Source organism: Equus caballus, chromosome 4 (genome assembly GCF_041296265.1).
Source record: "Equus caballus isolate H_3958 breed thoroughbred chromosome 4, TB-T2T, whole genome shotgun sequence".
NCBI lineage: Eukaryota > Metazoa > Chordata > Mammalia > Perissodactyla > Equidae > Equus > Equus caballus.
This window is the reverse complement of record NC_091687.1, coordinates 64143230-64162807: the sequence shown is the minus strand read 5'-3', so window position 1 is coordinate 64162807 and position 19578 is coordinate 64143230. Positions and strand designations below refer to the sequence as shown.

The following is a 19578-nucleotide window of genomic DNA, read 5'->3' as shown; positions in this document are numbered from 1 at the left end:
GTCGGTTTGGATGAGGAAGATAAAGGATGTGAGAAGGAGAAGCTGTGGTCACCGAGGTGGGGGAGAGTTCCTTTATTTGGCAGAAATATTAGCTCATTGCTTGTCATAGGGAAGCACTGAGATTGTCATCAGGAGAGAAATGACCCCTTACAAAAACTGAAAGTAGAGAAAATAAGAGATCCAGGAAGGATGCCACGCTGGTAATATCCTCTGAGTATTTTAGGGGCTGCTGTTTCTCAAATTAGTTTTGTTTTCCTGTTATTGCTGTGAGACTCCCCTGTTATTGTATAAAAATCAGTGCATAATGGATTCCGGAACTTAAAATTGGTGTGCAGTGGGGGTACAATCTACAAGAGAAATGAATAGGCGTTTTGCATGAGATAAAAAGTATAATGAAGCCAATAAAAATGCAACAATTATGATAGCTATCGCTAATTGAACATTGACTATGTGCTGAGCACTGTGCTTTTTCTTACTTAATCTTTACAATAACCCCATGAAGAAGGAATTATTATCCTCATTTTACAGATGAAGAAGATTACAGAGATTAAATAATTAGCCCCAAGTTACCCAACTAGAAATTGGCAGAACTGGAATTTAAAACTAGGTCTCTGACAGAGAAATCTTTGCTCTTGACTGTCACACGTTGATCCTGAGAAAACTAGTCACGGAAGGCACTAGACTGTGGTCGTCAAAAGTATAGCTCTTGAGCTGGTCAGGCTTGAATCAAACTCTGGCTCCACTATTTGTGCCAGATGTGACCTCGGGCACATCTCTTAATTTCTCTGAGCATTGGTTTCCTTGTTTTAAAATGAGGATCAAAATACCTGCTGGACAATGGTTTTGAGACAATGAGATAATGTGCTAAAGCCTTTAGCATGGTGTCGGATTCATAGGAAGTAGAGTTGCTATGATTATTATTTCATTATTATCATCATTATCATTATTAGTTTTCCTATTATTAAGGCAAATACTGTACAGAATGAAACCAGCCACAATTTGGGGGGTTAGAGAAGACAGGAAATAAGAAACATTTCCAAATTGGAAGGAGCTGAATGTCAGCCAAGAATGTGGATTAATTGCTACGGGGTAAAGAAATTACAAAGTGAAATTGGGATTTTTCATGTTTAAGAGAGTAAAAAGGCATATAGATTTTTTTCTTTTAAATTAGCATCCTTCTCATTGGACAAAGATATCCGGGTTTTCCTTTGTCTTATAGATATAGGAATATAGATAATTTTGTGGACACATTTAGCCAAAACCTGCAGTTTATTTACCTCAGATGTCATGGAGCCGAAACCTGAGAAGTGTAGAGTTAGGCCTAGGCCCCTTAGCTAAGGGCCCCATCTTGTTCCTCTGGCCAAGGGGAATGGCCAGGATTCCTGGAATCCCAGTGTCTAGTGACTGAGAAAGGTCAGCAAGGCCAGGATGGAGTGAGGCATGGGGGACACCTGGAGGCACCATTTGAGGTGGTCCTTCCCTCTCAGGATCCTGCAGGTACTGACCCTGCTTAACCACATACTAGGAAAATCAAGAGAGCACAAGATTAGGTTAACGCAGCCCATGAATTCACAATCCAAGGCAAGGGCAACAAACCGCTCTGATGCTCCTGGGCCAAAGCAGAAGGCATTCTCTCTGGGAGTCGGAGAGCACATCCCCAAGGGCACCTGGAAGCCAGAAGGACAATCTGCCCTGGGCATGAAGGCATGGCTCCACTGGGCCTCAGCATGTGCTTTGTTCACTCCCTTCTCTGGGTATCTGAACTTCTTTAGCAACAGTCAAGGTGGTAGAGGACAGTGGCTTTCAGACCTGCTGCTGCTCATCAGAAATCCCTGGGAGCATCACAAATATGACAAATCCCCCAGCTCAGTGCCCATCCCTTCTCGGCAGATTCTGATCCAGTAGATCTGGAGAGGCCCAGGGTCAGTACGGCTAAGAGGCACCACGGTGATTCCAGTGCAGCTAGTCAGTGGGCTTGAATTTGGGGAGAGAGAACTAGAGCTCAGGAGACTGGGATTCTAGTCCCAGGTCTGCAGTTCCTGGCTGTATGACTTGGGACAGGACATTTATACTCTCTGGGCCTCCATTTTCTCATATAGAAATAAAGATGTTAAACCTAGTTGATTTCTAAGGTCCCTTCCCAGTCTTACATTCTATGGTTCTAGAGCTGCAGTTGGCTTGCCTGCAAGACAATGCTGAAATGTGCAACCTAAGGTATAAAAACACCCACGAACTCTAAATCACGGGCTGGGTTGAGTGAACGAGTCCTTGAATTTGTAGCCTGGGGTAGCCAGCCCGTAAGAGGAGCTTTGGTTCTTGGTATGCATGCTCCTCTACAGTCCCCTTGCATAACGAATCGAGGCTGGCCTTTGTGACCAATGCATTATAGCAGAAATGATGGTGTGTGACTTCCAAGGCTACGGGCCCTGCTGCTTCTGCCTTGGTCTCTTGGCTCACTCCCTCTGGGGGAGGCCGGATGCCATGTTGGGAGGATGCTAAGGCAACTATATGCACAGACCTGCCGGGAGAGGAAGTGAGGGCTCCGCCATCCAGTCAACACCAACCTTGGATGACATTCATCTAGCCCGAGTCTGGCCTTCAGATGACTGCGGCCCTGGCTGATAGCTTGAGTGCAACCTCATGAAAGACCCTGAGCCAGAACTGTCCACCCAGATAGCCCCAAATTCCTGACCCACAGAAAGCATGAGAGATAATAAGTGATTATTGTTGTCCTAAGCCACTAAGTTTTGGAGACACATTATGCAGCATCAGATTAATACAGCCTCTTGTCATGTCCTTTTGGACTGTGACTGTGATATCTTGTGACAACTAGAGCTTTGGGAGTAGTGCCTACTGTGCCAGTTTTTTTTGTTGTTGTTTTGTTTTTTATTTTTGTCTCTCAGCTCCAATTCTACCCTCTTACCTGCTCTGCGGTGATAGAGCTCTGAACATTTTTCCTGTGCATTGAGCACGAGCTTTGTCAGTAGAGGGTGCTGGAGGGACGCTATAGGAGGAAGTTGGCTTCTCTTCGTGTTCCCTTTGTCCTGCGTTTTGCTTTCCCTTGGCCCTGCTGCCCTGTTGGTCAGCAGTGCGCATGTGGGGCATCCTGTCGTGCTCTGCCTTAGCTGGCACCCAGACCACGAAGACCCTCAGCAAGCTTATAGTTCTGGCTCTGCCGCAGTGACCACCTGGCTGTGGCCCTCACAACATGGACACCATACATCCCAGGCCTTGCCAGCGAGCAGGTTCCCTACAGCACAACTCTCCCTACAGCACCCTCACCAGCCTTGACCAGCCATGCCCTGGAGGGGGGTTTCCCACGGCCCTTCTGACATGGACACCATGCACTCCTGGTTGTGTACCACTCTTTAATCAAGCAGGCTCCCAACATCCTGACTGCCTCTGCGCTCCCACCCCTGCCAGCCACAGCCCAGTGTACCTAGAGGCCTTTCCTACTTGGCCAGGGATTGTTGGCCAGTTTTGGACTGGGCACCGCAGGGAACTTCTCAGTCACCCAGTGGGCTACAACCACACCTTCTCCAAGGAGGTCTGGACTGTAGCCTTTGGAAGGGCCCCATCCCCACCTAATGAGTTTGTCTATCACTGGACACTCTCCTTCAGCCCAGGGTGTTCTTTAGCGTTCTCTTCCCATATTTATGGTTATTCTCTGGTTATAATGAATACCTCTTTATATTAAAATTTCCTGGTTCCTTGGTAAACACAGGAAGCCCACTCAGTATGCTGGTATTTGGCCAACACCCAGGACATAGCTCACGGAGGAGCAGACCCCTCAGTCATTCCATCCCCACATGGGTAGATGTGATGCCCATTGCTGACAAGGGCCAGAGAAAACACTGGAACTTGTAACAGAATTAAAGGTCAATGTTTCCAGGTAAAAAAACTAATAATTAAAAAATAGAAAAATTTAAAAATTCAAATTACTGTATGTCTTCTGATTGGACTGTAAAATAATATAGCCGCCCCATTCTAAATCCTTCTCTCCTGCCTGGAGACACCAAGGGCAGAAAGTGCGGTCTGGCCTGAGGAAGCAGGAACTGAAAAGGCATCAGGAGCCAGGGCAGCTGGTCTTTCTGTCTCAGCCGTATTCCGTCCAGGACCACGGGATCACTCATGTGTGCTTCATTCTTCTCTCTTGGCAGATCAACATGCTTTGCTTCTTCAGGCCTTTGGCAGAAGATATCTACCCTACAGTTTCCAAGTTTACCTGTGCTTGGACCATGCAATCAACAGAGATTGACTAGCACCTCTCCTAGGGGCAGAGTGTGCTTGGCTCAGTTGGGTCAGGGGTTCTTTCTTGGTCCAGTCAGCTGAGGCTGAGGGTGCTGGGTCATGTGATATAACCATGGCTAATGGGCCCCTTCCATTGGTAACTGGGGAGTCAGTTCTTAGAGGAGGGATATAGGCTGAACAGATCTCTTAAAATATGTCTACCACAGATGGCTACAAATCCACTAGTAAGACACCAAAGATTTGGAAGTCTCAGACATTTGTCTTCTCCATGCTTTCACTGTTTATCTTCTCTTTGCTGTGTACTTACGGCATCAGGGATCTGGAAAGATAGAAGGTGGGTGAGACAAAACAAGAAGAAAGTAGCTAAAAATGATCAATTGTAGATCATTCCATCCACAGGAATATTCAAACTCTGCAGAAACTCTTGTGTGCCTGACTCCTTTTGAGAAATGGAAATTTACAGGGAGAAGAAAGTAACTAACTTTCTCAGCCATTTCTTTCTTTGCACCAAGAAGGGAAAGTCAGGCCTCTTCTCCACCATCCCTCCCCACCCATTCCTTCTAAAGTGCAGCTTTTTGGCAGGAGGCACAAACAGAGAAGCCATGACAGCTTCAAGAAGGAATGAGAGCCAAGTACAATGGTTAAGAAGGAGAAAGGTAGAGAGGATTCTAATGGGGTGCAAGCTGGCTCAAATTAGTGAGACAATTCAAGGCTTGATGAGAGTCAGTGGGAACTCAGGAGTGGTGTAAGGAGGCCTCAAAACCGAAAAAAGTTTGAAAAAGTTAATTTTCCATAAGATGGTGCGGTAGCAACAGTCATGGTAAAGGAAGACCTAGGAGTGGTCAACACCAACCACTGTAGGTAAAATTCCTCTGAAAGCACAGCATGTCTTAAGCAAGTTGTTTGTATGTGTTGGGAGTACGTGTGTAGAATTAAAATGTTGTTAGGTACCGAGTTAATTCTAGGCACAAAACCAATTGCTTTAAATAAAAAGCTCTGCCTTGATTAGCACCATTAGTATAGCAGCTGACTGGGATCTGTGTGGCAAGATGGGAATCCATTCAAACATTCTTGGGGGAATTCAAGACATTTACTTGGGGTACGAATGACTTCAATTAAGATAGAACACATTACTTAAAACCAAGCAAATGATGAGCCTCTGCATATGGAAGTGTGAAGGGAGCCTTAATTAGTTTACTAATTGTACTACTCATCTTAAGTGGGGCCATTGATTTGGGTCTGTTAGTGGGTTAGTTGGTGTTTTCTCTTACAAAGTATGATGTTCCCTGTTGGGGGTGGGAGGAAGAGGGTGGCTCGAGGATATATTCCAGCCCTGGGCATTGGTGGAAAATGCCCTAATACTTGTTGAAATACCTGAGATTCCGTAGAGCTACTTCGATAAGTCCTCCTTATAAAATAGTCATGTTACTTCAGAGTACTGAAATCGCCAAGTCTTTAGGGCCCGCTCGCCCAACATGTGAGCTTAATGCTTCGGTGACGTGTAAGCTCTGAGTAGAAGGTTATCTTCACCACATAATGAAGAGGAGGGCCTGGGAGGATGGGAAGAAGATGGGTGTGGTTTGATGCGGGGTGAAAAGGAAGACTCTGAGCATGCACGGGATGCTGTCTACGGAGGGCATGTCCCATAGGGAGCAATAGGACAGGGAGGTTAGTGTAGTTTAGTTTTGTCAGTGTTCCTGTGTCGAGTCTCCTCTCGCTTCACTTAGAAGCAAGGAGAAAGGAAGAAACTGGGTGTTCCTAAGAATCCCTTTATGCACAGAAGGTTAAACCAAATGAATGAGTTTCACTTACTTCGAATAACAATCTCTTACAACATAGGGTAGATTTTTTCACCATCGTTGTGAATAAACAGTGGAATGTGCTAATGTGAGAAATGGTGGGATTTCTTCTGCAGAGAGTCTAAAAACACCGAATAGATAACTTGCCTCCTTCTGGGCCGTTCATTCTGGAGCAAACTCTCAGGAAGGAGTGTCCAAGTTCATGAATTGGCCACCAGGGGTCACCAGAAGAATTGAAAGGGCGTCTGAAGCAAAGCCATGGTTTCTTGTTCGCCAAGAAAAGGTGCAGAGTGGTGGGCCCTGCGTACCCACATTCTTCTGTCGCCAGAGAGACTTCTCACTGATGTATTTAGGATTTCTTTGTCCCTTCTTTTTGATCACCAGTCCTTGCTACAGTACTCTGACCTGTATATCATTAATAGAGAGTTTATTTTCTTTTAAGTTAAATATATAGATGCTTATCAGCAGGGAATTACTCACCTTTCAGGTCTCAGCTCAAATATTAGCTCATCACCAAAGGACTTCTTTAAGTATTCAATCTAATGTTCATCTATTACTCTCTCATATCACCCATTTATTTACTTATTTATTACCTGTCCAATCACCTCACCAGAAAAATAATAGGGCTAACGTTTAGGTAGATGTGCCAGACACTGTTCTAAGTGCTGTGCATATATTAACTGCACAACAACTATATAAGACAGGCATTATTATTGTTCTTATTTTCAAGCAGAGGACACCGAGACACAGAGGAGTTCAGTAACTTGCCTAAGGTCACACAGCTGTAAAATTGCATAGTTGGAATTCAAACCTTGGCTGTAAGTGCCAAAATCTATGCTGTCAACCATTAAATATCCTACCAGTCTGTGAGTGGGAGTGGTCTGCATCCCCCACCCTAAAGCAATGCCCGTCAGGATTTTATATGTTAAATGAATTAATACATTCTGGTAAATTCAGAGTGTTATGCTATTCAGCCAAATAATGATATGTACTGATATGAAGAGATTTCCATAACATGTTGTTAAGCGAATACAGCAAAACTAAGAGTATTACGTGTAGCTTGATCCTATGTTTGAAAAAATTAGTGTTTATGTATATAGCATACATAACATCTACACGATATGTGTATATGTATGTTGGGGGGGGCATAGAGAAACATCTGGAAGACTAAACGTCTCCACGATCGTCTCTAGGGAATAGGATTGGTGGAGCAAGGGGATTTTTTTATACCCTCTTTGAAAGGAAAATTAGTTAAGAATGAGTACTTCCTATGTAAAATAAAGTTTTAAGGAAAATTTTTATAACTTTTGACAAAAATAAAGGCTCTGTTTCTCTTGTTTCATACCCTCTTGAATTATAGCTTCAAAATAATAAATACTTTAAAAGTCCTGAATTACGTAAAATTGTAGATGAATTAAAGTGGTTGTTTCTTATTTCATTGATCCTAGGTTTTGCAATGTGATCTGTTCAGGGTATCTTCAGGTACTTCTGTTCATTCCTACTTGCGGGGTAGACAGTGGGAGAAGGGCTGCGTTCTCGTAATTGAGAGCTAAATATATCACCCTAGGAATTATCACACAATAACTTTATGACATTATTATCGACCTTATTATATGTCATGGCATTATGATATCATATGCTATTACAAAAGTCTACATTCTGTCCTATAACTAACTCTTGGGTTTTTAGCGTTGAACATGTAAACCTTTTTTTTCCAGCATCTGACTTTTGCATTTTATTCCAGATAAGGGCAGTATTAGTTCACAGATTGGCTCATCAAAGTAGAAGTGTACACAGAGTTTTCTCTAAAAACGAGCTTCCTCAGGGCTTGTTGAGCTCGTTCACCTCCTTCAGGAAAGTAGATTTGAGGAGCCAGGTCAGCTGAGGGTGGAGGTGTGTGCAGCTCTCTTGTTGTTTAAGCATTCCAAGAATGCAGTGTCCTGTGCCGCACAGTTGCATAATAAAGAGCTTTGGCACCGAGGTGTTTGACTTGACTTTGTAGTGTGGCCTCTCAGGGTCAGGCTATTTTTCTGAGAGCCCGGAGATCTCTTCATTGTACCAGGTCACAGGAAGGGACATGAAAAGCCAGGAGAGGATAGGGTGGAGACCAGGGCCCAGGGCTTCCAAGAAACTCTCCGTCACCCTCACAGATTCTCAGTCCTGCCTGCACATTCGAACTGTCGGGGAGCTTTTAAAAAAGACTGATGCCTGCCTCCCCGGAGACCAGTGGAATTGGAATCTCTGGGATTCGGGCCTAGGCAGTAGGTTTTTTTAAAGCTCTCTGAGTTATTTTAATGAAATAAAAGGTTGAGAACTACTCCCTCCACGTAGCACACCATGGCTTCTAGAAGCTTGTGTGCATTAGGAAGGAAGTCGGGGGTGGATGTCCACTGGAATGCGTGGACTCAAAGTATCTCACATTCCCGGGGAGGCTGGAAACACTTCCATCCGGGTTGCATTGCTTCCCCACCTCTGATATGCTCCCACTGCTGAGTGAATACTCGTGGAAGGTGGTCCTGCTGAGTGATACTGAACAGCAATGAGAGGATCTGAGGGGCCATAAAAATCGCTCACTCAAACAAAACGACACAGTTGGGGTCAGGCAGGTTCGGGCAGAGCTGGTTATGTTTATTCAGCACAGTAAGGTTTACAGTATGATTTCGTGATGCATTTTCTCATCAGGGCCTTCAGGAAGCCGGGGAGGTGAGCATTATTGCCATTTGATGGACGGGGAAACTGAGAGCTTAGAATAATCTGAGAATAGGATCACACAGCTATTATGTGGCCACGTAGAGCCAGAACCTGTCCGGCTGCCAATTCCAGGGCTCACTCTCTTTCCCCCACAGCAGCTTTAAAAGGCTGTCTTTGATTTTAATTTTTCTTGCTTTGACTTATAATTCAAGTCCCTAGTTCTCTTGAATTCTTTATGTTTTTTTTGAGGAAGGTTAACCCTGAGCTAACATCTGTTGCCAGTCTTCCTCTTTTTGCTGAGGAATATTGGCTTGAGCTAACATGTGTGTGCATCCTCCTCTATTTCATATGTGGGATGCCTGCCACAGCCTGGCTTGATGAGTGGTGTGTAGGTCCACGCCTGGGATCCAAACCAGCGAACCCCGGGCCACCAAAGCCGAGCGCACGAACTTAACTGCCATGCCACCAGGCCGGCTCCTTGAATTCTTTATGGACATTTGCAACACTCGAGGCAAGAGGACAAACTAGTGAAAAACTGACAGGAAAGATGTCCGTCAAAGGAACAAAGAACACCAAACAACCCCCTTTTCCTCTTCCCTCATTTATAGATGATTTACATCAAAACCATCTATAAATTCCTAGTATTTATCTATCATGGCAATAGCTGCCATTTGTAGAGCATGTACTATGTGCCACTCACTGGGCTTTATGAAAATTAGTTTGTTTAGTCCTCCCAACAGCCACATGGCATAAGTACTATTATTGATCCCCATTTTACAGGTGGGGAAACTGAGGTCCCGAGAATGTAGGCCACTTGCCTAAAACCACACAGCTAGTGGATAGTAAAGCCCAGATTTTGAATCCGTTTTGGGGCAAGAGGTCACAGACTTGTCCCTTATACTGTGCTGGCTCTTGGAGCTACAGCCCCGCTGATCTGAGTTCCCAGTCTGACTCTGGATTCCTACCTTTTCCACCTGTTTCTTTAATTATGATAATTGTTTACACTTACTGTGCTTTTATCACGCCATAGGCATTGTTCTAAGGGCTTTCCAAATATTATCTCATTTAGTTCCTGGATCCTGGAGAGCGAGCCCCAGAGGTAGCCCCTCAGAAGGAGGCACTTCTCCAGCTCATGGCTGTTCTTACGACCACCTCTCTTTCAGCCAGGCCCCCTGGCCCCTTTCCAAAGCTGCTGAAGGACTCTGTGTCAGACTTGTGGTAGCTGGAGAAGAGGAACCCCTCTGGCACTCTGTCTGCGTGGTTAGAACCCTGTATGATCAGCTGTTCTTCCAGGTTCTAGGTTGTAGCATCCCGGATCACCTGCTCTTGAGTTAGTCCTGCGTTCTGGGCACAGCCTTCTCCCATTGTCCAAGTAAATGGAGCCGGTCCCTCAGAACTTTGGATGAAACACTGATTTGTCTCTGTATGGCTGGGCTAAGTGAGAAGTTGCGGGATTTCATTCTGGGCTGAAGCAATAGGCTCCTTGCTTGCCAAGCCTGGTTGACTGAACATCCAATGAGCCATGACATCAAATGAGGGCTCACTGTCACATCTGCTTCGAGCTCCTGGAGGCCAAGTGGAGCTTCTTTCACTTTGCTCCGGAAGATTCGCTTCCAGGCCAGGCAACCTCCGCGCTCGCTGCTCTCACACTCACTTCTTTTCTGTCTTGAGGATTTTCCCTGCCCTTTCACTCCATCTACAGCATCGTTCCCAGCTCTTCTCAGGGCTGGATCCTTCCCGGCCTGCAGGGCTCAGTTGATCTGACTGAGTCCCTCCCCCATCACTGTGTCTAAAGGAACCTTTCTTTCCCAGCCTTCGCTCACTCTCTCAACATCATTCTTACTTTCTTTTCATGCTCTTTAATCATCATATTTATGTATTTACTCACTATCTGCATTTTCCATGAAAATTTAAGCTCAAAGAGGACAAGAGTTTTTTTTTTCACCCACTGCTCTGCTGGGTACCTACTCCTAGCATGTGCCTGACCCATATGAGGGGCTCAATAAACACGTGTTGAGTGAAGGAAGTAAAGCATCCTCTGACATTGAGGGGGACGGTGTTGACTCTACTGCCAGTAGCTAATTTTCAGCATCCCACCCCTGCCAATGCCCTTTTCTTATTTATATCTCCCACAACTCCTACATAAACTCGTACCTTGTTGAGGGTTTTGTTGCTGTTGTTTGCATGGGCTGCATGACTCTGGGCCTTTCTGCTTCTCAGTTTCCCTCATGTTGAATGAAGTTGCTGTTGGCCTTGTGAACACCTTCTTAGTGAGTAAAATCAGAAAGGCAGTTTGGGCTCTCAGTGAAGGGGGGCAACTGTCACTGAGGAGGATGAACTCTTTCTTGTGCCTCTTTGGAAATATCTTGGTCAAATGGAAGAGTCCCTCAGAAGTTCAAACAGCTAAAAACTATACCCGTGCCCCAGCCAGTATGCTGGGTGTCTAGACACCAGCATATGAGGCAAATGCTAATTCAAAACAACCAGAGATGCCCAGTACCTTGCTTGTCATGGAGAGCGGTCCCTGGGATCTGGGAAGGCTGTGTGAGGTTTAGTCAAGGTCGTGAAAGACAGATGCTTTGGGTAAGTTTACTTGGATGCATTTTGCAGCCCTAGTGCTTTGTGTGGTCACTGGTCTCTCTCCCCTCTAGGTAGACCCATTGAATGCTCCCGTAGTTCTCTGGCTGCAGGGCGGGCCAGGAGGTTCATCCATGTTTGGCCTCTTTGTGGAACACGGACCTTATATTGTGACAAGTAACCTGACTCGTGAGTACTGCTTGAACTCTATTTTTTTATGGAGAATTCTTCATCTGAACCTTATATCTGCTTCAGAAATAATTTAGAGTGTACACTGAACCACTACGGATAGCTTAACAGTTCCAGATTATAAAAACATAGGTTTCTGGCAACGTCTGTCCAAGAAGGAGGAGGCCCCAGGGTGAGTGTCCCGGCTGGGCTGCTTTCTCCCTTGAAATTTGGGTGAAAGTTTCTCTCAGTCTGCTGCTGACTCAAGCAATCTGGGCTTACGGAAACAGTTGGTATTTATTACTATTTGGGCAAGCTCTTATGCGTGGGATCAATGGGTAGAATTATATCCCTAATTATTCACACGAACTGAACACTGTACGGTTCAGTCACATAAATGATCGGATATCTTGGAAGCAAGATACGGTGGGCCGGGGCTGGGGTGAAGGAAGGAATGGAGAAGGAACCACATCTGGCTGCAATCCAGGTTTACCTCCATCTCATTTTTTTCTGATGAGGGGAGATTGTTTACTTTCCCCAGGTCAGAATTTGGAGGCGAACCAGTTTGTGACTCAATCTAAAAGCGTATATGCCAATTCTGTTGAAATTGTTCTCCGCGGCGTTGGGTGGGAGAAAGAGGAGTCAGGAGAATCAGATGTTAAGAATGATTCACTGGACTGGACAGACGGGTTTATTGCGTGGGGGGTTGATGAGCGTTTCTACGTGAACCGGTTGCAGGGGGTGTTGTTTCCAAACTTGATCTGAGTTGTCGAAACTCTGTGGGTCCAAGAAAAGTAAAAGGGAGGAGAGGAGAGGGAAAAGGTGCTGGTAAGCGATGTCAGAGGGACACCAAGAGTTCATTGACATGGTGAGGACAGGGGGCACGCTGGGTTCCTGACCAGAGCTGGGCCTTAGTGGAATGTCTTGTTAACGACCTGGTCTCAAACCTCTCCTCTGTTTCCCCAGTGCGTTCCAGAGACTTCCCATGGACCTCCACATTTTCCATGCTTTACGTTGATAACCCAGTGAGTACCCGATGGCCCTATGAATTGTCACTGTTGGCCTCTCTTGTCTTTTTCTGTTTATTAAGTACATTTAAGAAATAGAGAAAAAAAAAGGAAATAGAGATTTAGTTTTTTTCTTTTTGAAACAGAATTTAATCTATTAAAAAACATTTGAGATTAGTTTTTCTAACATGTATTATCATATCTGAGCTTGGGAATTAATTGCTGCTTTTGCTCCTTCTCTCATTTCTAATCTTATGAAATGTCCTGTTCACTGAATTATACCAATTCCACCATCCAGGATAAGAGATTAGTTTCTTTCCACTGCTGATAGGGGTTTCCCCGTATCGTGGGTTATTATATAGTATCGGAACTCCTAATCTTTCAAATAGAGTTCTAGATATAAAAAGTCAAAACTGGTCTCTTTCACTTATCACGGTGAACAGAATGCCTCATCTCAGAACAAAAAGTGGAATTCTCCTTGAGAAGTTCTTCTGAAATTGAGTCCAGTAAACTGCAAAATGGGAGCCTAACTTTAGGGTCAGCTCCTGCAGATCGAGAGTGTCTTTATCCCCTAATTTCTCCAACTTCTCTCACTTCCCAGATGGTTCAAAGAGAAAAAAGATACATAGGGAGAAAAAAAGTCTACTCTCCCCACTGTGTTTTGTCACCATCCTCTTTCCTAGTTTGTAATAGTATTTTTAAATAAAAGTTGAATTAAATGTCCTGTTCCCTTGGGTGTTTGGGGAAAACAAAACAAAAACAAAAATATTTATACCTGGTAGGGGGTGTGTTCCTTATACAACTTATTGGCTCAAAATAAGAAGTAGCTGCTTCTTTTGATTTACAGCAGAGTTGTCTGTGAACTTCTAGATATAAGGACATATTAGTTTAAAACTAATCTTTATTTTAAAACCCCTTATCTACTGAAGGTGAAAGGGCTTAGTGGCCATATTTCTCACCAATACATAAATGAAAAAAACCACACATGCACACGACTATCTTTTATCTGCAGCCTAGAGAGTTCCTTCTTGGCAGAACAGAGCAATGCACCCTCCGGGTTTCAGAGACAAGACAACTTTGAGTCTTTTGATACTGTAGCAGGGGCCAGGAAAGGTGAATTCCTCTCCTTAAATCAGCATCTGGCAGGGTCCCCACTGCGGAATCAAGACAGCTCGGCCACTGACCTGAGGTCAGAGCTTTGTGCTGATAATTTATTTGGGCTTTGATGAGGGGAGGGGAAAATAGGTGGAATGCAGCATCCTCCTGTGAGGGTGGCTAACCGCACGTGGGATGATGGCAGAAGTCCGAGGTCAGAGGCTTGGCTTTTGGAATAAGGTCAGTTTCCTTCCAGTGTGGGATTTCTCTGCAGGGCTCCGAGGCATGTGTTTCTCTGTGTTCAGGCCTGCTTATTTATTTCTCCTTCAGGTGGGCACCGGCTTCAGTTTTACTGATGATCCCCAGGGATATGCAGTCAATGAGGATGATGTGGCTCGAGATTTATACAGGTAAAAGGCCCTGGCTCTCTCTTGGCCTTCTTCAGACCAAACATTTTTCTATCTCAATAGGAAAATTCTTCCCATAGTAGAAGTATTATTAATTGGTCCTCATCATCTAGTTCCTAAAGACGTTTTAAGATGACTTCTACATGAGGAGTACACACACTCACACACACACACACACACAATTTTCCACTTTGTTACATTGTCACTGATAATTGTGAAGGTGGCCAGCAGAGAAAGTAACAAGGAGAGCTGAAATCTTGAGGCATAATTATAATTTTGTAAAAATGTCCTTTGGAAACAATGAAATTATTCAACCAAAGATTATTTTCAAACTTTTCAGCCAGATGTCTGAGAAGTCTCTGCCGGCTTTCTGACCTTATATTTAACTTTGCATCTGCCAGGAAGCAACATCTTCTCAGATGTTTGTTTGTTTTCTTTCCCAGAATTCCTCTTTCTGTGGCCTTCAGATGCAATTTTTCTCTCTCTTGCTCCTCCTCCATGACTTTTCCAGGCTGCAAACTCAGCTTGTTAGCTAGTCTCTTTCCTTTTCCCTTCATTTTACAAAGTTACTCTTTCAGTTGAAAAAAAAAAAGGAAAATGTAAAATTCTAAGCCTGATGAAACAGTATATGAACATATGCTTTCTTCCTTTCTTTTTCTTACTCACATTTGTTATAGCAATTTTTAGTATATATTTTTTTTAAAGTAAGTGACCTTCTTATTTCGTCACACTTTCCAGTCTGTAAATTATTGCTAGAGACCAAGTCCTGAATTCTTTCAGATCGCCAGGGCACCACTTTATGCATTATAATAATTTACTGAAAGAACCCTAGTGGCCAGAAAGAGTTAATTAGCCCCCCTACCCTCCACTTCCATCAACACTCATTCTCTTAATTACTTAGTGAGCAAACCCAACCCATCCCCAAAGTGAAAGGGAATCTAATAGGAGTCAGAGTTTTTTGATCTCTGACAAAAGCTTTCCGTTTTATTCTTCTTTCTGCGCAAGGCAGATGGCTGGGAGAGAGAGGAAAGAGGAACTTCCGGCCTTTCTCCAAGAGACATTTCTATCTCCTCTGCTGATCCAGAAAACAATATGGCTGTTGTCTTCTACACTTTCATTTACCACATGTCCTATTATTTTAACACTTCCATGCAGTTTCCGGGGAGGATGTTTAGGACCCCACACTTCTGCTTCCAGGTGCAATGTGTCCTGGGAGCAGGCTAGCCAGATCCTCACAGGGGTCCCCCTGCCTCTCCCTCACTTGCGCCCCTCCTCTTTCCCTCCACAGACATAGCCGAGATGACTGTCCTTACAAGTTTACTGGAGTGCCATGTCTTTCTCATTTAGCGCTGACAGCGTGCTCTCATTTTTCAGATCGGAAACCTACTTTTCTCCCCCCCTGCCCCTTTGGCTTAAATCCAAACAAGCTCAGTTGTTTAACCAGCAAACACCCTGAGGGCGGAGGTTCTGTTTTAAAAAAAACTCCATCAATCCCCTCTAAGCCAGAGCATTGCAACCCTGCCATTCCTTTCCTGTCTGTCCTTCCCCTCCCCCAAAGATGGCCACAGCTTCCAGTTGACCCTCTGAGTGGATATTTACTGCTGACATGTGGTACATCTCCTCTTGCATGACATGTAAAGAGAACCTATTTCAAAGCATCCATTGTTTATAGCTGTTTTAGCTCTTTTTGCTTCAGGCTCTTAGAACTGGAAAATAGCTAATCAAGGGCAGTGCAGAAAACTGATTTCAGCTGTTTCCTTTAGAGTTTACCCTGTTTGTTTCCCTTTGTGACTACGTTCTTCTCTCCAGCTCTCCAGATGGGTGTTGGGAGTAAGAAGCTCCCTTTGAAACCTGGAAGCCGGCTACTAGAGGTTTAAAGAGAGACCTTTCTTCTTCTCCCTTTGAAAACCATCTTTCTTCTTTTCTGGAAATCCCATTCCTTTTCCCTATTAATAGTGCCTGCCTGTAGGGAGAAGACTCCTAAAGAGGCATTTGACATTCACAGTTAGGCTGCTTTTGTGTTTGGAAATAAAACTTTTTCACTAACAAAGTGTTTAAATATTCTTTTTTTTTAAATTTCCCTATTTGGAATGAGCTACAATGCCTTTCTGGTTTAGGAAAAAAAACAATTTACTAAAGAATAATAAATTTATTAACTTTCATTTAGGGTATCCCAGCTGGTACCACTCTCCTTCTACCACTATTTATTGGTTGTCTCCCATGTGCCAGACACCTGGCTCCTGGTGCTGGCGGTACAGTGGTAAACAGGGCCCACCGCCCCTGCCCTCCTCCTGCTGACAGTCTAGTGGCTAGCCTGGTTATTTTCTCAGCAGCCATGTGGTTTGCATGGGAAACAGTATCTATTGCTACACAAAGCTTCATAACCAAGTGACTATGAAACAGGTTTCATAAATTAAATGAGAACATTTGTGTGTTCTGTGTGGGGCAGAGAAGATCATGGCCCGGCCACACTAGATGTAGAATCAACGCAGAGGATGGTTTCTGTTTGCAGCAGCAGAACAAAACCACCGAGATTCTCATTGCTCTGCTTTTTTCAGTCAAACTCTCAGTGGCTAAAGCTGCACCTTCTTTGGCTTTTGCTGTTTTGGAGCTTTTGCTTAGATTATTTGAACCTTGATTCTCCTGAATGTCTTGTATTTATTATGCTTCTGATTCCATTAGAACTGATCAAAACCCAGCGCTCTCTTCTGGTCTATATAGTACATTATCATTTCCACCCACCTTCTCTACCCCGAACCCACTAACTTCTTTTTTAAAAAAATTATCTGAGGAATAATTTTTTCCTACTCGTTCTCCCTTTCAAGCTCTGTTTATTCCTGTTTTCCTTTAATATACTTTTTTGCCACCAGGTAGCTTTTGACAAAAAGTCTACTTATTGGACAAGACCTTGGCACAATGCCAGCTAGGTTGCCAAATGGAATCACCTGGAAGAGGCATGCTTCCTGTGCCATGTACCTCCTGTACCTGAATAAATGCATGGAGTACACGCACACACATACACACACTCGCATTGTGTGTATTATATATTATATATTCTACCAATTCTGCTTCTAAAATTTGAAAGTTCACACAGGCATGATTCTAGATTATATTTTCAAGCAAACCCTTACCATGTATTAAGAATAGTCCTTGGCTAAAACACAGTTAAACGAGCAAATGGCACATGTAAATCTAACTTACTAAATTCCCCTTTTTCATTCTTCACTCCCATTTAAGAAAGACCTACCAAAGCCTTTCTGTTATTAGCCGAATTTTTGTTCTGATCTTACCATGAAATTAAAACTGTCACTTCCTCAAGTGGGACCTTGCCTTGGAACCTTCAGCTAGAGAATCCTGGCATTTTCAAGCTAGAAGCAACCTGGGAGATTACGTCCTTCGGCTGAGATTGCCAGATACAATACAGAATGCCCGGTTAAATTTCAATTTCAAATCAACAATGAATAATTTTTTAATCTAAGTATGTCCCATGCAATATTTGGGACATACTTATACTAGAACATTATTGTTGATATGAAATTCAAATTTAATTGGACGTCGTGTAGTTTTATTTGCTAAATCTGGCAACCCCAACAAATTCTCCAAGGAAATAAGCTTCAAGCTAAAACGTAAGGCTTAAAATTGAGATTTACTATATTAAGTTGTCTATTGCCATTCCAACTAACAGGAAGAGGCAAAGAGAAGTAGTTTTTAGCCCATAGGTTGGAGAAGGAAGGGTGGAGAACGAACTCCTATTTTTATCTCTGCTCTAAAGCCAACTTATTGCCAGCACAAACATGGAAGCCATATAATGCAGCTTCCCAGATTTAGTTGCTACAAAGATTTTGGTTACTATAAATAATAAACAGAGAAATACACTGAAACTCTACAGTAGTATTTAATGGCAGATTTTTATGGCGCCTTTGAAAATTAAGTATAGCCAGGATCATGGTGATTGCAATGACCCAGTTTTGCCTCACTGTAACCCTCGAACTTTCTTCTCCAGGTTTTGCAGGGCCTCTTGCCTTTCATCCTCCTGGATGGGATGGTTCATGGCTTTTAGTCCCTCAGCAGGAAGCTGGAACAAAAACCCTGCCTAACTTCTCAGGCATTGCAATCTGGGTCAGAAGACTCACAGAGCTTCTGAGTTTCATGAGTTTTTGCTTCCTTTTTTGAAAGATTTTGGTCAAAGAGAGAATCATTCAATACTTCACCCGTTTCTTGCTTACCATGAAGTAATTTCTTGAGTCTTTTTAAATCTGTTTCAGCATAGCTCACTGAAATGGCTGTTGGCATTCTGTAGTCGATGTGACTTTTTGAGCCTAGAGGCCACCATACATTTACTTCCATATCTGTAGCCATTTGTTGGTTTTCCTTTAGACCGTAGTCATTTCATAGCTTTTCTGTTCTTCGGTTATTAAAATGCTAAAATTCTGGGAGCACCGTTGGAAATGTTCAGGGTTCCCCACAGGGAGAGGTTGGTAAGCAACTGAGGTTCCCATTACCTCACCACAAACCCCGCTTAATGGGGTCATAAGGTTTGCAGAACTGCCTCCAAGAATTGCCAAAGAATAGGTGAAAGCATTGTGTCACTTTGCTGAAGGGTTCCCTCAGCAGCTGGATTATCCGAGTTGGTAACCAGGGATTAAGAAACCTGCCCAGAGTGTTGGTGTCCACTTCTCCCAACTTCTTAATCACAGAGCAAGCCCACAAATATTTTCTAACCATCCACAGAGTATGGAGTGTTATGCACTTGAGACTGAAAAAAATGCCTATTGGAGCTTCAAGCATAAGGGTATCCTATCTCAGATGTGAACCCTGTTGTCAAAGGGGTGGATTGGGTAGCACAGCATGAAGCTGTTCTGACTCTGTGTGACTTTTATTGTTGTTCTTTTTGCAGTGCACTAATTCAGTTTTTCCAGTTGTTTCCTGAATATAAAGAGAATGACTTTTATGCCACTGGGGAGGTGAGTTGAAGTCACATTTTCTTGTGTGCTTCCAACATCATCAGGACTGAAATATATTAGGACACTTGTGCTTTATTCATTGTGTGTACACAGACACATACACATGTCAATATTAATTCAGGCAATATTCAGTATTCTCCAGTTATCCCCAAAATGTCCTTTTTTTTTTAAATCCAGACCTCAGTAAAGGTTCACATATCACAATGGGTTGTCATGTCTCAGTCCCATGCCCTTTTTGTTGTTGTCATTCCTGATGATGATTTTCAAGGGTCTAGGCTGGGTTCCCTTTAGAATGTCCCATTTTCTGACTTTGTCTGATTCTTTCCTCAGTGCTTAGATTCAGTAAAATGTTTTGGCGAGAATACTACAAAGATGATGCTGTGCACTTTCTATTGTGTCACATCAGGAGGCACACAATATCTGTGCCATTATTGGCGATGCTAAACTTGATCACTTGGTCAAGGTGCTGTCTGTGAGATCTCACCATTGGAAAGGTGCCTTTTCCCTTTTGAAATTAATAAATATTCTCAGACCAGGTAAATATCTGTTCCCCCCAGATCTGTCCCTCGGTAGTTTTAGTGTCCATTGATGATTCCTGTCTGAGTCAGTTACTACACTG

General features: G+C 43.6%; 1 protein-coding gene and 1 non-coding gene across 2 annotated transcripts in view; both read left to right on the top strand.

Annotated features, from left to right (window-relative positions):
• The window catches only part of CPVL (carboxypeptidase vitellogenic like), a 136751-nt gene that overhangs the window by 32366 nt on the left and 84807 nt on the right, over positions 1-19578 (top strand). Inside the window, exons 4-7 of the mRNA XM_001500152.5 lie at positions 11393-11507; positions 12453-12511; positions 13919-13998; positions 18893-18959. Of these exons, the coding sequence (XP_001500202.2) occupies positions 11393-11507; positions 12453-12511; positions 13919-13998; positions 18893-18959 (321 nt within the window). The remainder of the gene's footprint in view (positions 1-11392; positions 11508-12452; positions 12512-13918; positions 13999-18892; positions 18960-19578) is intronic.
• On the top strand, positions 17419-17552 carry MIR1302B-2 (microRNA mir-1302b-2). Its single transcript, NR_032818.1, has one exon. It is a non-coding gene; the product is annotated as a microRNA mir-1302b-2 (primary transcript).